At 35.9% G+C, this 18,393-nt stretch overlaps 1 protein-coding gene across 18 annotated transcripts in view; it reads right to left on the bottom strand.

Moving 5' to 3' along the window:
- The window catches only part of RBFOX2 (RNA binding protein, fox-1 homolog (C. elegans) 2), a 203,882-nt gene that overhangs the window by 17,370 nt on the left and 168,119 nt on the right, over nucleotides 1–18,393 (bottom strand). For 10 of the 18 annotated variants that reach the window (XM_008589963.1, XM_008589985.1, XM_008590012.1 and 7 more), the window contains 5 exons: nucleotides 11,164–11,256; nucleotides 8,285–8,345; nucleotides 5,089–5,142; nucleotides 4,876–4,968; nucleotides 3,591–3,735 (listed from right to left, as the gene is read on the bottom strand). In XM_008589963.1, the coding sequence (XP_008588185.1) occupies nucleotides 3,591–3,735; nucleotides 4,876–4,968; nucleotides 5,089–5,142; nucleotides 8,285–8,345; nucleotides 11,164–11,256 (446 nt within the window). The remainder of the gene's footprint in view (nucleotides 1–3,590; nucleotides 3,736–4,875; nucleotides 4,969–5,088; nucleotides 5,143–8,284; nucleotides 8,346–11,163; nucleotides 11,257–18,393) is intronic. The other 8 variants (XM_008589970.1, XM_008589994.1, XM_008590019.1 and 5 more) reach the window with 1 other exon arrangement.

The raw sequence follows: 18,393 nt of genomic DNA, 5'->3' as shown, positions 1-18,393 counted from the left end.
TTGGGGCCATAGCGAGTCAGTGAGAAAATGGTGAAAGTGCACACGCACGTTACACAGCTCCAGGACATGCAAGAGGAAAAGGTGTGCAAAACTGGAATGAGCAACCTGGATATCTGGTAAAGTAAGATTAACACAATAAAAAACACTCCCAGAAGGGCCTATTATAGCTATTCAAAATCTGCTGAATTGGAAACATCAACTTTTTGCATCTAATTTTTAAAAATAAACCTGCCCTAGGAGGACGTTTTTCTTTAAAGAGCTTACAAAGGGGTATAAGGGTGGAAAGGGGTTTAACATGAAAAACATGAATCCAAGTAACTCCATTAGGCCTGGACCTGTATGCAAAGTACGCTTAAAATTAAGTTTAGTATTTTGTTTTCAGTTTTATAGTATTATGTAATTTTTTTCTGATATCCATACATCACCTGCTTTTTACCCTGCACATTAGACATGCGATAAGATTTGGCTGATCACACAAGCATGCAAAGTATTATTATTCAGCATTTTAAGAACCAATGCAACACCTCAGAAAAACAAGTCAATCAATTCTGACCAAAGTAAACAGAGAAATGTAATAAAAAAAAAAAAAAAAAAAAAAAAACCAAACACAACCAAAAATACCCACAATGCATTGCTTTCACAAGCAGAGATAATGAGCTAAAGGTTAAGGTGATTGGTCCAAGGTCCAAGAATTGAAAGGTGCAGTGGGGATCCCAGATAGTAACAATATAATCCAGAGTGGGAAGGAGTAACTGGAAGATTTTAAGGATTGTTTTTTGACCATAAAGTATTCATGGAATTCTGAAAAATACAATTAGTAACTGAAGTTCTGGGCATGACCAAGGATCATCTTGTCTTATTTAAAAGAATAAAACTGAGAAGGTAGCTGGTTAGGAATAGAAGGGTTTATTTTCCTGTTTGGACAATGAATTTGTATCAAACAAACAATGCATGACTCTTAATCTAGAGCAACCCTATCCTATTACTCTTAAAATATATATTTCTAACCTTTTGAGGTATTTTTGAGCATACAGACTTTCCCCAAAACATTATTTTGGGACCAAAAGACATGGAACAGCAGTACAGATAAAAGATAAGAATTTCTTCTTCGTGTCTGTTAAATCAAGATTTAGCTGTTTTAAATTAGATTGTCTGTTTATTGTTTATTCAACTAAACAAGCTGGAGATTTTCATTGCTACCCTCTGTTACAATAAACATGCTGGCAAGTAAGGTCATCAAATCATGTTTTTAAATTGAATATGAAATAATTTGTTTCTTATAGGGAGCTGGAAAGTTTCTAAATTCTATTTCCAATAATATTTTGTTGCATTTACAGGATAATATGGTCACACTTTACAATACCCCAAATATACTATGCCTTTGTACTATATAGCAGGCAAATCAAACTCATCTTTGATAGTGATTTAGCTAAGTCTTATCCATTTTCATAGTCTCCAATTGCAGGTAAAGTCTGAAATTAGAAAGTAATCTACTTCTCAATCGCATTTTAGTAAAAAAGAGACCTGTTCATAATGAGAAGGCTGATAAAATGAAAAGCTCTGAGGCAGATAATTAACTTTCAATGATTTCAGTAAGGGGATATAGGCAAAGATTAAAAAACATTCCCTCTACAGAGAAGTGTTGGCATTAAAAATATGAATACATTTTACCCTAAGTTAAATCACTTAATGGGAATATTTGCTTATGTTCTAGAAGAATTCCAATATTCCCTGTATCAAATGCCACAGGAGGGCAGACCAAAATGATTAACAATGGAATTAGTTTACTAAGCTGAAAAGCAATTCTAGGCCATTCCCTGTAACATACTGGACTTATTCCTTGCCATCTTCCATGTAAACAGGTGGTTTTGTTAATAAAAAAAAAAAAAAAACACGGGAAATTAGTGCTCAATGTAATGCACTGAAATTGATATGATTAGACATAAAGATAAAATATCTTTGAGGAAATATACACCTGACACAGAATTGGTAGAAAATGGGCTCTCAAGTTTGGCCAATATACTGAAATGACCTATGTTGAATAGGAATAAATTCAAGCACTTTATAAAGTAACTCAGGAATATTACAAAATAAAGAAGTCCCATGTTTTTGGTGAGAAGTATCTCTTTGCAAATATGATGGTAAACTCTCTTGAATTGAAATGGAAGACACTTCATGAAAGTTTTCCTAGTGTAGAACTTTCCAAAAGTTTTGTTTTTATGTTTCACTTGAATACTTCTTGATGAAAAAAAACTGCATCTTTATTTACTTCAAGGAGATGTCAGAGGTTGAAGGTCAAAGGTCAAGTTGAGAGAAAAAAAGGATAAAATTAAAAGTAAGTAATGGCAGAAGATGAAGATGATGAAATGCATGGGATTTAAACATCTATAAACTGCAAACAAAAGTTAATTTCTGAAGCAGTTCCCTTCCAGTGTTTTTAAAGCCTGCCCACTTCATGCATACTTGCCTTGTCTAATAAAAATGCTTTAATTCTGTGGAATGGAGGACTCCTAATGGTATGTCCACTTGGTCTATGAATGAATGAATGCTAAATTAGTACACCTCAAGGTTAAGCCAATTTTGCTGTCAGAAAAGGACATAACAAAGGAGGCTCTTTCCCTTAATATTTTAACTAAGAAGCAGCTAATAGGCTTCTCTGCTGCTATTTATTCCTCAGTAAGAATTCCAGGAAAAAACCTGCCATAGGCAGAGAAAGATGAAGAACAGAAATGTCACATCTTTGAAGAGAGAAAAGTCCTTGATACAACTGACTCATAAAAGTCCACTCTATACAAATATACATTTTTGGCTGACACTGAGAAACACTAAAACCAAAACCTGCTATATTCACTCCTTCTCCCCCATTCAATAACAAAGGATTTATTTGTTGCTATGGAATCATTCCACTGCATGAGACACCCTCCATACAAAAATCAAAGGGTGAAGGATGCTCAGCTACATTAGCTGTTTTACCATCATTCAGAAGCCAACTGCAGTTTAATTCCTCCTACTTCTCCCTTTCTCCCTTGATTCAATTGGACTTGGTTCATCTTTGAATTAACCTCTTTTAATCCGTTTCCTACAAAGAAAGCAAATCCATTGTGGGTAACTAGCTCTGCTGTTCACCACCCAGGCAGTGAAACCAAAGGGGAGGGCACAGGTGATAGCCTCATCCCCAACATGGGGTGGTGTTAAAGGGTAAACACAGCAATGCAGTCTTGTACTACAATCTCGAGCTCCTCTTTTGGTTCTCTGCAGTAGTGTTAATCCATACTCGTGCACTGCTGAGTGAACTCCATGCCAACACACTGCTAGTAAACACAAGATAGTTCTGGCTACTATCTTAAGCCGTTACCATGAGGGCTTAAGGTGGCCAAAATGAAGATTTATATAATGAATTGACATTTTGTTACATTCTGATGATGGTATATTTTGGTTCTTGCCCTCTAATCCACTAATTTGCAAATATTCATTGAATGTCTACTATGTGGCACGGCAACATCCTAGGAGTTATGAGGGGGCCGTGGTATTTCTTTCTTCTTCCAATCACTTATTTGAGAAACGTACTGATTTTGGAATCTAATGCTTACCCTGGATAGGCGGGGATGGCTGTTGGAGGTACCGCTCGGACTGCACCATACACTGTCCGCCCTCTGCCCCTCAGATGGGCTCCTCTGAATGCGGCCGCTGTGGTTGCTGCAGTTGGGTAAGGGAAGCCAGGAACTAAAGGGAGACCCAAAATGTGACAGAAATTTCAACTTGCATTCAATAGAAGGTATTCAGTCATAACTTGCTGTGAACTGATTATAGGACAGATGGAAACTTATGTACCACATCTTTCCTGAAAAGGTGGCACACCTATTATTCAGTGGATTTCCTATCCTGGGTCTCTGAGTGAGAAAGACATGGAAAGACCCAACATGTGAAAGTGAATGATCCCATGCCTCACTCATTGCAAATCTTGAGTTTTCCCTGCTCCTTCCCAATTTTGGCTTTACAATGCAAGCTGGTGAAAAATAGGTCAAGAAGCTATGTGAACTACTGCCATAAGATACACGACTTTTAATATCTGTGGGCAGTTAAAATCGGACTGATACAAACTCTTTAACTGGCCAATTATTAATCTCATTTCCAAATGTTATTACATGCATATAATAATTATTTCTCAAAAGAATATTCCTTTTGTATTTTTACGTGGTGCCAACCTCCAAGGCACACCATAGAATTTAGACATCTCCTTTTATTAGTTAATTTCATTCCTTTATCTAAAATGTTTAATCCAGAAATGTGAGAGGAAAACCACTCCTCCCCTATTGCCTTGTATCCTTTAAAAAGGCAGACATTTTCTCAGGGCCGATTTTAAGTGTGCCATCCTCTGGAAAGCATGCAGAGACATTGATTCCATGCCCACTGAATCTTATTTAATTATACCTTTTTTTGGAGTAAAATAGCTCAGGTCAAAATGACCTTAGAGATATCAAGAGAGCTGAGAATAATCAATACTCCTGGAGGTGCTTTTAAGTGATATTCTACAGGAGGGACAAAGGTTGACTTGTAGAGGACATGTATAATATATTCTACACATACTTCTTTTGTTTCCTTTATTTTCAAATATAGACTAAAATATTCTTCATATGCCCTCACCCCCTGGTACCTTTCCCAATTATTTTTGCTTTGTGGCAATCTTAGTATTTGGTCAGGGAGATTCTAGCATAGATTAAGCAGGACAGGGCCCTGTGACAGTATTTATCATCCCTCTTGAGAATATTTCCTTTTCAGTTATGTATCATAATAGGAAAAAACAAAACAAAACTAGAACATCACTGTTCACTCACAACAGTTAAAATCCATGCCAGGCCAACATAGGCTACTTACTGATTAAAGGAATGTAAGTGTTGATACCCCCTCTTCCTGATAAGGGCACTGCTGCATCATTGCCTAGGGACACATCTGCTTGAAAGCTGGATGCTGATTCCAATTTAGAAAAATTTTAAAATGCACAAAGATTACAAAGGAATAGCAAACTGAAAAACAACAGAGGCTGTTACAGTTAAATAGCACAAATGGAAACATTAACTTAAATACTACCTGCATATAACTCAGGGCCATATACAGCTCCAACTACTGGGCTTAATTTCCAACCTGAAACAGAAAAGAGGACAGTGAGCATTTAAGCCTATATGAGGAAAAAGAGCTATCAATGCACGTCAAGTTGGCTTCAGACATCTCTGGGATTATTTTTGCTTATTACCAGCTTCTCTGTAGGATGCCAGCATGGGTTTATATGAGAGGATGCACTGTCTATAAGCAGGGCTAACACAGTGAAGGGATGATCAGGAGCTGGAGGGTGAGGGGACAGAGTTGGGCAGGAATCATGGGGGTGGAGGGGAAGAAAGAGAAACAAATTGGGCAGGAGGGAGCAACATGGAGAAGGAATGAGAGGAGGAAAAAGAAATATAAATAAAACTTGGGGTTTGATAAAGTGCTCTTCACAGAACTACCCCAGGTAACCCACTCTTAATTTAGAAAAAGGAAAGAAGGCAGAATATATGTCATTCTGTACCGCACTGTGATGCACTTTCTTATATATCATCTTAACTCTGTTTACTACTATCATCGTTTTATGAAGGTATCCTTAGATAGAATTCAAATTTGACCACGATCTTCGACCTCATGTTCAATTATACCATGCTAGTATTCTGGGTAAACGGAAATCCCCTTTCATTGGTATTTACCACTGGGAATTCATTGGGGCTCACCAAGTAAAAAAGGAAAGACATACAATAATAAAATTCAAGGTACATTCCCAACTTCGGTGCATGTCTTCTGAGGTTTTAATTTGTAATAAACATACCTAAGTTAATCAGGCTTTTTAGCTAGAGGACACACTGGACACTAGACTGTGGTCGAACATTAGCTTCAACATTTATAAATGTTAAGAGCTTCCAAACAACATTAAGTTTAATGTCAATTTTGTTTCTTCTTCCACTTTTTTATATTTATAGAAATATGGCAAGTGTTAAAAAAAAAAGAGAAAAATATACTACTACCCACTGATAGTGAATAAGAATTCCATATGAAAACCTTAAACAATAAATATTGAATTTTATGTGTAATAAGCAAACACATCATTATTTTTCTGAAAGACTGGCTCTTCCGTGGATTCTTTTATATTATCCTAAGTCCCTGGCATTGTGCTACTGCAACTCTATAAATACAAAAACGCAAAGAAGAAAAGGACAATTTTATTGAAATTACCAGATTTAAATAGCCATAAGACATTATTCAAAAGAAAACCCATTCACTCTGAATCGATTCAATCTCTCCCCATTCATCATTTTATGTGCTCATGATGGTGATCTCTTCATTATTCTACATAAAATTTTGTCAAAATTTGAGTTCAATTCCTACTTGAATCCTAAGAGTACAAATGTTCTGCAACGTAAAATGTCTGCAAGTTACACAAATATTGTGCAATGTTTTTGTACAAATTGATTCCAACCAACATAAATTAAAATGCTGAGTGAGAATTCAACAGGTGGCACCCAGCATACCCATCTTAAGACCTTTATCACAAAAACAGCAGATTTCTTGATTAGGCTTGAATACTAATTTAAAGCAATATTTTAAAAAACGACCTGTTTCTTTCCTGCCAATGGTACTATTTCCTGAGCACTCCATTTAAATCCATACAATGGATGCATGTCGATATGCTATTACTGAGTATATTTAGTTCTGTACAAGTTACAATGTACTTTCACAGATGTCATTTGACCTTCACAAAACCCAAAGAGAGAGCGATAAGATAGGTACCACATCTGTGACTCTAAGTAAGTACTACTCTTCTCTAGATCTCATTTCCTAAATAATAAGCTGAGACAGTTGGGCTTCGGTAATTTCTAAGGAATCTCCTGGTGCTAAAATTCTGTGGTAACCAGTTTATAGGTATGGAAAAAGAATTAGACAGGTTAAGAAATTGGTCCACTGTCACAGAGTAAAACAAAGAGTCAAATCTAGAAGTTGAAGTTGAATTTCTGTCTTCTGAATTCCAGTTAGGTGCACTTTCTGTCACACCATTTACCTTGGACCTAAAGAAAATCTGACATATTTTGCCTCTCCTTATTTTGTTTACATTAGGTTTTTATCAAGATTGCAGAAACTTGTTTTTGTAACAGCAGTGAAAATAAGAAAACAAGACGTAAAATGGGAGGCAGTGGTATCACATGAATATTACCACTGATAAAATGGGTTGAAAAATGCAAATTATGCTGATAAATTTGTATCATCTGTGTGAAAAGCTGGGTTAAATATGTTTATTGAAGACTTTATGGGATATACTCAATACTAATATATTTCTACTTGATTTAAGATATCACTAGTACATACCACCACACTATAGCACACTAGGTTCAAACTTTTAAAAAAGCAGTAGAACTTCCACCTTTTATTCTAAACAAAATCTTATGCAGAATCCTGAAACACACAACGGACAATAAGGCGTTGCTCCGACTAAAGTAGAGCCAGAGACCTCAGGACCCAGCCCATTTGGTTTCCTCTTTTTTCTCCCCCAAGTTGGCTCTATAGAACACAGTTTGCAAAACCACAGTTGTACTACAGATTAAAATTATATTCCATCTCTTTTAGAGAACGTGAGGCTAGATTAAATTTGACAAGTGATGTAAAAGTTCTGTTTTTGTTAGGACAAATTATTCACAGAAAATTTCCTTCTCATTGAGAAACATTTATAGAACTTACTATATAACATGTAATCATAGAATAGAAAATGACATATATACACACACAACCCCATGGTGGTTACCTCTAGACCCTATAAAGGAAGTAGCAGCCCAGAATTATAAAAGTGGTTAAAACACACATCCATCCAACTTATTCCACTCATGTTCAGATGAGTAAGAATCACCAGTAAAATTGAGAGGTGGTGGCATCCAGTAGTACTATGGACAAGTCTACAAAGAACAGAGCTGACAAAGAGGGCGCTCAAGTGGGACTGAATTTGGGTCAACAAGCAACGTCAAATGGCATGTTTATACTGTGTAGAAGATGAACTTTACTGAAAACATAACACCTTAATAACTAGAAGTTAGCTTAATTCTATGAAAACGTTAATTTGTAAAGATAAAATAGTCTCCTGGGTAAAGAGAATACTTCAACATAAATTTTAAAAATTGTTGTAAGATTGAAATAGAGATTCTTATAAGTTTATAAAAAGTTCATATATTCACATGTTACAACATCCTCCTGAAGATCACATGTAAATTCTTACCATTTGCATATGGTGTGACCATCTTCTTATTGGTCATTACACGTGCTGTAGCATTATTCACCTAAAGATAACAAGTAGGAAGAAGGGACAGGGAGGAAGTAGAATATATTAGGGAACATTAAGTTGCTCAACCAATAACACAGTACTTAGTTTAAAATGTAAATTTCTGAGAGCATTGATTTAAATAACATAGCAGTATAAAATATATAAAATATAGTATTTTAATTAAAGTGATTATTAAATGAGGTTAACAAGAGTAAAATGTAGTTTCTTGGTCTCCAAATGGAAAACTAGGGCCACTTTGTTACTCAGTACTACAAAGAAAAAACATTTGTAAATTCTTTGGCAATCTCTTAAATAGAGTAGTCTCTGCATTAAGGAAAATATGGGAAAAAAATAGGAAATAATTATATTTGCAAATACACTTTGAAGTTTTTAATAAAACAGAGGCTTGCCTGTTGTCTATGAAACAGACTTACAGGAAGATGGTAAAATAAATCTGTCAATTTCACCTGCCCTAATGTTCAGCATTTTTGATATTCTTGTCTGAGATTTTACTGTCTGAAGTTAGTAAACAAACCTAGGAACTTAGATTCCCATGTTGACAGTCTTCAGGATCACTCTGAATTTTCTAGACTACATGGTATATTCATTTAAGAATAAAGTTTTTAGAAGACTTTTAAAGTAGGCCCTTAAAAGAACTGAGAAAATAAAGTGTTTCTTTCTTTTGTTTTGTAGTACTCTCCACCCTCATTACAGAACTGCATAATTGCAAGCATTTTCAGGGCTAGGGTAAGTAGGTATTACAAAGATGGTGCTGCTGAAGAAAAGGCAAATGGAACTTAGAATCCAGGATACGGCAGCCCAGTGCTAGAATGAGCCTCAAAAGCTCTTGCCAGGAGGGTAAAGCCTCACCACAGAAATCAATTATATGCTGTGTTGCCAAGTCATAAAACATGTCAATTTTAAAAAGAATTATAAAATATAAATATGCCTTGTTTTGCCTCTTGGAATTTACATTATGCTAAATTTGTGTAGTGATAAAATTGTGTTTTAAAAGACCAGTTTTAGGTAGAATTGGAACTAAAAAACCTCTTTTAAGATTTGTACAGTGATATTCCTCCTATGTGAGGAAAGAACTGGAAACTCCATTTACTCTAGTTTGACTCACCAAATAATATAAACATTTCACATTTAAAAAGAAAGAATGGGATACAACAATGGTGAGACTAAGAGCATGCAGTTAAACACACACACACACACACAAATAAAAGGAAGAAAAAAACAATCAATTTTGGAAAAGGAGAAGGTGAAGATCGAGGTTCTCACAGACAAGGATTAGAACGCAGCAAGAGCTTAAACAGCTGCTAGAGCAGAATGCAACCAAGCACTTAAAAGGAAAAATGGCCAGAACCAATCAGAAACCACCAGTCAGCAAAAGAGACCAACAGCTGCATGTAACAGAGAGAAGGGATGGATGGGGAAGGAAGAATAGGGAAAAGGACAGAAGCAAGAACTTGGGTAAAGAGAGCAATTAGGTAGGGAAAGAGGGAAGTCAGGAAGGGTGTCACAGGCAGGAAAGAGAGCTGTCAAGGGCAAAGAAAGAACACTCAGAGCCACAAACAAAGGTTTGGAAAAGAGGAAAAGTAGAAAAGGAAGTAGGGGCAGGTATAGTGCATTAATAAAACCAGCCAAACTAGAGTTCAGTAACTCTGAGTAAGATGTGCAAGGGGGAAAAGTCACCATGGAGTCAGTAATCAAACAGCTCAGACTGCTGCAAAACAATATGTACATCCACAGTCCAGGCGGCATTACTCAACAGCACCGAAAATAAGAGGGGAAAGGGAAAGGAAGAGCAACAACTCAAATCACATTTCGTAGTGTTAATGTGAGATGGCAGATGGACTTTTTCTTTCTTATTTAATTGTTTTGTAATTACATTTTTAAAAGCTTCTTCTCTAGTGCTTCTGTTTCACTTACCGCCAACGGGCACCATCGCCAGCATTGTGTATAGTTACCATGGAAAGAGTGAGTCAAGTGAAGGGCCCTAAATGCTAAACCATTGGAAAGGGGGGGGAAAAAGCAAAATATGCAGACATCTTACTCAAAATGGTGGCTTTTATATTTAATACTTTTAAAAATTGGGACAGGAGAAAGGAGCCAGTTAACCTTCAATGCATTATTGAAAAGGGCTGGTGAACATCACGTGGCTGACACAATCACAATCACAGTATATTCGCCAGCCAGCTATCAAACCCTGTTTGAAGATTTTTATCTGTGAAAATTTAAGAATTAATTGTTAAAATTCTTGGTATTAGATATATTTTAAAGCTTCATGAGTTTTGGATTTTTTCCTCCCTCCCCACAACCTCTATAATCTTCAATTCCGTGCTTCTCACATGCACATGGAGGCGAACTGGCCTCCTAAGAGAAAGAGGATATTGGCTGGCAACTTGATTCATTACAGAACACAATGTTATAAACTGGATAGTTTTTAGACATTTTTAAAGTTAGTTTTGTTTAGGCTTGATCACAGAAATTCAGAGTCTCACAAACTGAAGCAAAGGAAAAAAAATCAAGAGAGCAGAAGGATGAACATTTTGGAGGAGGAAAAAGTAACTGAAAACCAAACATACACGGGCACACAATAAAATCAAAATTAAAACCCCTGAACAACCAAAACTGGGAGGGAGGCTGATAGAAGTGTTACTTTTACACATTTTAGTGCAAGAAGGTAAAGAACACAGAGATACAAACACACATACATGTGTGCACGCACACACAAACAAGACAGGGTTCCAAATGTGAAATAAGTGAGGCAATACAAAAGAAGATAAATAAAAATATAAACCAGAAATTGAATTATTGAAGACATGCACCTCGATTTTACGGCCCTCTACCACGGTGCCGTGTAATTTCTCCCTGGCCCTGTCTGCATCAGCACTATTCTCGAAAGTTACGAACCCGAATCCCTGCATGCAGCGGGAAAAGGGGGGAAAACATGCACATCGTTATATTAAAATACTGATCTCTTGGTAAATAGAAAAAATATCACAGAATGAAACTGACATCAGCAACAACTCAGCAATACTCTCCCAAAGTCACATTTTTTGGTCCATGCATATTTTGTAAAGGAAAATTAAATCCAATAAATCGGTAAAGAACTGTAATAATAATAATGATGATAATTTAATTAACAACAATAATGACAATAATAAAATAAAACATAAAGCATGGGAGGCCAGACCAAAATTAAGGTATAAAGTTACTCGGATCAAACTATTCAACCAAGAATCTGAACATTTTTAAATGTCCTTCCTCCATGCTGCTAATTTAATGTACATTCCCCTTTCTGTAATACTAAAAAAGACCTAATTAAATTGACTCTCTGATATCCCAAATCTATTATTCCCCAGCAACTGCTATATGAAATCTGATATTCAGGTTCAAACACTGTATAATGAGATTTTTTTAGGAAATCTAATCATTTTAGCCCCACTTGCCTATTGCTTATATCACCATTAATTCCTTTGGTAACAAGATAATTTAAGGCATAATCTTGATATATAATTCTATAGGTAGCAGGTATGAAAGAGGAGAACATTCATGCTTTTCTAAGCAAATAAAAATATCACGCTAAGCAGTGGTCAGTCAATTATGACTTCCCTTCAATGACAATTTTAAACAAGCAGATTGGCACTTACAGTAAAAGTGGTAAATTCTAAAAATTTTCTGGAAAGTCCTCACTTCCCAATAGTAAACATTCCATTGTAGGATAACCTAGAACTCTTTATTCTTACTAAAGTTCTGTCTTACTGCTTAATACCATGAGCATTCCTCTATTTTCAAAACATGTTCTTAACTGAGATGGTGAACAGTGTGCATGCTCGATAAAAAGGTTTTATAAAGGCAACTCCATCGTTTTTGAAGGATCTGATTATTCAGCATTCTAAATGATTATATGGATGGGTAGCATTTGGAAGATTTTTTTTTTTCCTTTTTGTCTTTTTTACTGACCGGTAACGGGATCGCAACCCTCGGTGTTGCGCCCGTACCGGGGACCAGCAACGGGATCGCAACCCTCGGTGTTGCGCCCGTACCGGGGACCAGCAACGGGATCGCAACCCTCGGTGTTGCGCCCGTACCGGGGACCAGCAACGGGATCGCAACCCTCGGTGTTGCGCCCGTACCGGGGACCAGCAACGGGATCGCAACCCTCGGTGTTGCGCCCGCACCGCGCTCAGCCAGTGAGCGGGAACCGGTTTCCACATGGGATCTGAACCCTCAGCGGGAGCGCCGCCCTCTCCAGTGCGCCACCGGGCCGGCCCACATTTGGAAGATTCTAATGGATTATCTCTGCCACAATTTTTTTTTCTGACTTCTTCCAACCTTTTGTTAAAAAATTTTTATTAATATTATTTTTTACATTCTATGATGTTGTTGTAGAGCAGTGGGGAGGGAGAGGAAGAGGGAGAGGGGAAAGGGGAAGGAAATGGGATGGAAGAAGAAAGGAGGAGGGGTGGGATTGAGGCCTGTGACATCCCCCACATTCCCAAAGAGGAGACCCGTGGGCTTCCAGTGGTAGCTTGGTTATTGCTGGGCTAGGTGTAAATGTCAAGGGGGTGTGGCAATAGTCCTCGCCCCCCACCACTCCAGCTCAGGAACCCGGGGCCCTTCTTGCTGAGGCTTGCTGGTCATTACTGGGCTGGTTGAGCGTGAGGGGCAGGTGTGTGGATGAGACCCTCAGCCCCCCACCACCCCTGCTCGGGAGAGCCCAGGGCTCCTCCTGCGGTGGCTTGGTGGTCGTCGCTGGGCTGGTTGCTCGTGCACGGACAAGGATCTCGGCCCCCACGCCGTGGCTCAGGAGAGCCTGGTCTGCCCACAATTTGGATGCCACCACAAATACCCTAGAAAGTGCAATGCTAAGCTGACAGAAATTTTAAAATGTATGTTGGTTGGGATGAAATATTATGACTAATTTTCATTAATACTCTCCTGAAGAATGTATAAATTTGTCAAAAATATCAACAGGAACATATTTTCAAAAACAAATTTTGACATCTACATGTTACAGCCACTTTGACTCCTAAAGGTATACAAGGGCAAGTTAACAATTAATTAGACTAGTGTCTGTTGAAGACAAACAGCCAGTTCTCCAATCCTGGAGAATCTTCCAATATGAAAATTAAACCTTTTAAGAAAGGTTTCAGTAATCGGTTTTTATATCACACTTCAGAAGCATTATAAGCTATATTCTAACTGGTTCTCACAAACATAAATTATATGCCTTTGGTTAAATTAATAAATCTTAAATTAATAAGTGGATTACTATTAATTTATGTGGAGATTAATGACTAGGTTTTTGATTTTGGCATTACGACTACCTATTTATTATCTACACACCCACATACTATATATATATATATAGTATAGTTTGTTTTTTCTTAAAAACAAACACAAGGTAGAAAGAATAGATCTGTTGGTTTCATTTCGAAAATAAAGAAACTGAGTCCAACAGAGGTTAAGTACCTAAAGATATACAGCTAGTGGTGAAATTAAGAAATTAAGAAGTCAGAAATCAGAAATTAAGCCTCGCAAATCTGAGTTCAGTTCTCTATTTACTAAACTACATTAGTCCTAAAATCCTTCCAATTTTCTTTTTCAATTCTAATTGCTAAGTGTCTTCTATAACTTTCCTTTCTGGAATGTGTTGACAAAACATCAGTGACACAATAACTGCATCCAAAAAAATGGAGGATGGCATCACAGGCTTTGAAATTTTACAGTAAGCAGATGACAAAGTTTAACATTAATGTCTACTTGTGTAAATTTTTTCAGTAATGATTTTAATATTCTGGAACAAAATTTCATTTTCAAATATTTTTACAGTGTTTTATAAAGAAAGGTGCTTACACATCAAAGGAAATGCTAATCAAGACACCAAAGATATAAAGATAAGGCAACCATTACAAGCATCTTTTCCTAGGATAACAGGAGGAAGAAGACCTCACTGATGCTTTGGGACTCTCTAATATGAAACACAGAGGTAAGAGGATTTCTTTCTACCTTTGAAGATAAAGACTTTTTGGTAAGCAGAATAATGCCCCACCTCCCCCCACCTCCCCACCCCCACTGCCAAAAATTGTCCACGTGCTAATCCCCAGAACAAGTGAATATGTTACTTTACATGGCAAAAGGGGTTCTGCAGATATGATGTAAGTTAATGATATCGAGACAAGGAGATTATCTTGGATAATCCGGGTGGGCCCAACATAATCAATATATAAATGAAAAGGAGAAGCAAGAGTCAGAATCAGAGAAAAGCAGCCTGAGAAAGTCTTGACTGGCCATTGCTGGCGCTGATGACAAAAAGGGGCTACTGTCCAAGGAATGTGGGCAGCTGCTAGCAGCTGGAAAAGGCAAGGAAGTGCCTTATGGTCTCCTGAAAAAATGCAACACTTTGATTTTGGCCTAGTGAGGCCCATTACAGACTTCTGACCTCCAGAACTGTAAGACAATAAATATGTGGTCTTAAGCCACCAAATTTGTGGTAATTTGCTCAGAAGCAATAGAAAATTAATATACACCTCTCAAAATCAAAGTCCATGATTAGGAAGGTGAGAAGTGGCCAGCAGTTTCAGAGAATTGTTCTTAAATATTTTTCCCTCATGTTAAAATTTTAAAAAGGTAATTTTCCATCAACCTAAACTTCATGCTTCCCTATCTGTCACATTTATAATTCACTTTCAATAATATTAACTCAGAGCTTAAATTTTTTTAGTGTATTATGTCTTCAATAAAATTTAGCATTTTAGAAAAGGTGCCAGGAACTATGCTAAGGATATTCACAGATTATCGAGGCTTAAAAGTTACCAAAAGGAAATTCTGCCTACATGAAATCATGTTTTAATGTTCCTTTATTCTTAGAAATCTAATTGACATTGTTTGATTATTCTCATCTCTTACTTTGAAAAAAAAGAAGTTAATAAAATTATGTTTAAATCTAACACATCTTCCTTAGAACAGATTCAAAGTGATCATACAATGTTATCAAACACTGAAACATAACCAGTCTACACAGGTGTAATATATAACGAATAGATTATATAAGCTATAACAATTAGATTTAATAGATTTAATCTCAAACTCTTAAAAGAAGGAAATATTTCAGATATGTAAGAAGATGAACTTTTGTTATCTAAACTCTTATTAATAAAAACATAAACTTTTATTTTTAATTTAAAAAATGATGTTGACACGTTTGTCTACACCAGCACTATCCGACAGAAATATAATGCACGCCACATATATAATTTCAAATTTAATAATAGCCACAACTTAAAAAGTAAAAGCAAACAGGTAAAATTAATTTTAACAATATATTTTATTTAACCCAATATATGCAACATATCATTTTAACATGGCATCAAGATAAAAACATTATCAGTGAGATGCTTAGCACTCCTTTTTCGTGCAAGTCTGAAATTGGTGTGTATTTTAAACTTAGAGCACATCTCAGTTTAGACTCTTTACACTTCAAGTGCTTAATGTGGCCACGGTCCTGGACAATGCAAGTCTATATGCTTTATACTCCTATCTAAGGTTCTCAGTCCCCCAAATCCTTCTACATTAATAATTTAAATACACCAGTGTTACATTAGTGATTTACCAGCCATCTTAGATTACTTTTGGAAACTGAAGAATGGGGTGTTTATTAGGTATACGGTTGTGGTTAAAACTTCTACAAGGTGTGCTGGCAATTTCATTACCTGCTTTAACATCATTAAGGACATATAAGAGCCAAGTAACTGTCACCTTTTTAGTCTGGCCTCAGACTGTAATAAATAACAAGCAATGGGATGAGCATTAAAATATTTTTTTAATTTGTATAATCTTTGAATTTTTCCATCTCAGAAGAATGAGGAAGAAAATTTACCATGTAACTTTTAGGGGAGAAATCAAAAGCAGACGGATCTCCTGGGTATGGCCAGAACACAGAAATTAAAAAATAAATAAAAGAAAAATAAAACTAAAACCTATAAAATGGTAACAACAACAACAATAACAACAAAACCAAATCAAAAAACAAAAAACACCTAAGCCCTTTGGAAAAAAATACATGCACTGTTAATTCAGTTTTAAGTATAATAAAAAACATTTCACTTCAGCATCATCTACAAAATTTTACTGAAAATCACAAAGGCCTACTTAGTGTGACATCAAAGAAAGAATTTTGACCATACTTTGAAATAAATAATTTCCCTTTTCATGAAATCAAAAGCCAGGGTAAAAGGCAAGAAATTATGGCACATTATTTGTGTCTGAGGAATGGGAATAGAGATTTTATCTTCCCTAATTCAAGACTAAATTTAAGCCTGACTTAAACCCAAATCCCTATCATTCCAGAAATCCACCTGAGAGAAGTAATGAGAACATGTTAACTAAAACTTTGCTAGAAATCTCAGTAATCGTTGCTGTGCTGTATTACGCAGTCCTTTAGTGGACTTAATAATTGGCACTGTCAGAGGAGGGAAGAGCTTCTACATATTCAGTATTTATAACACTGTCCTTTCAAGAGACAACCGTACCAAAAGTACTTTGACAAAACCTTATGGAAAATATAAATGCTAGTGGCTGTGTATTCCTTTATCTAAAAAGCTTGATAATTACCATGAAAAACTGTTACGTGGCCAGGTGATAGTGAATAGGATGGTGGAAAGTCTGAAGTTCAACAATGAAATAAATTTTCGAAAAGTGACAAGTTCTTAGTCACTAAAAGTCTCCAGCAGAGAATGAAAGATCAAGAATGCTTGGGGTTGAACTAGGTGACCTTTATTTAGGGTTTTGTTTAAGATTCTATGTGAGAAAGAAAGATGGAAAGGAAATACATGAGAATATTAGTAGTGATTATTATTTTTAAGAAACTATTATGTTTTTTTTTTCTACTTTTCATTAAGTACCATCCTTTCCTTTTAAAGGGGTCTTTTTAAGTTGTTACTCAAAGGATCTATAAGGAATAACATTATAGTTTATTGCTCAAACTGGGACACTTTAAGGAAGAAAGGGAACATTATTAATGAATATGCTAAGACAAGAGGTACAAACTGAGGCAATCCTGGATAAACCAGGACATATGGCCACTCTGCCTAGGCATTCACTTATTATTTGTGTCAATAATCTGTCAATACTGGTGAAATTTGGAGAATCAAAAGCTATATATACTCATATAATCATTTTCTAGATTCTACTTCAGTAAATTAGTTAATTTTTCGGCAGAGGTATCATTTTCCATCATATATCCTAATTGTGCATTTTCAAAAGGCCAGTCTTTGTTTCCATTAATCATAGAAAATAAGATGCAGCTGACTTTGTTTTTTTTACAAAGAAGTAGGGAGTAAAAAGACAACTAAAAAAAAAATTAGATGAAATAATTTAAATATATATGTATGCATGTGTGTGAATGTATATGATATATATTCATTCTTTAATCTAGGTAAGTCAAATCTGGAATATAAAAGTCAAAGAAGAAAAAAGGAAAATAGTCAACAACAAAGAAACAACTACTTTCCGGAGCACCGTAATTCTACTCTACGCAAGCTGGAAAAGGTAAAATATTGACAGGCAGGGAAGGGGGTCGGCATGGCAGCGTAACACTGCTAACTTATGTTTTCAAATACGTAAATTCTAGAGTTCTGGGCCAACAGTCTCATTATAAAAAATAAGATATGGTAAAGAGTTGCTTTTTGTTTTGGAGCAGTTTGATTAAACACTGTTTTACATGTAGTTTTTGCTTATTTCAGAATTATTTTGTGACTAGTTTTTCCACTACTGCTTTAAAAAAAAAAAATCAATGAAGCTAATTTCTGTACAGAAAAGTCCTCTGTTTAAGTCACAGAGCAACTCTTAACTAAACAATGGGATCAAAGTCTCCTTTTCTCTGATTCTTTTCAAGACACATTATAATTTCATAGTCAACATCAAACATATAAAGGAAGTGAGAAACTAAATTTAATTCACAAAAAGTACTCATTAATTTATCTTAGGTGGATCCCAGAAGTTGCATCTATGGGTTTGACTCCAAAATAAATCTCTATTGGAGCCGCAGAACA

Source organism: Galeopterus variegatus, unplaced genomic scaffold (genome assembly GCF_000696425.1).
Source record: "Galeopterus variegatus unplaced genomic scaffold, G_variegatus-3.0.2 Scaffold139, whole genome shotgun sequence".
Classification (NCBI taxonomy): Eukaryota; Metazoa; Chordata; class Mammalia; order Dermoptera; family Cynocephalidae; genus Galeopterus; species Galeopterus variegatus.
Note: the sequence above shows the minus strand (reverse complement) of the source record. Positions and strands in the feature narration are given on the sequence as shown.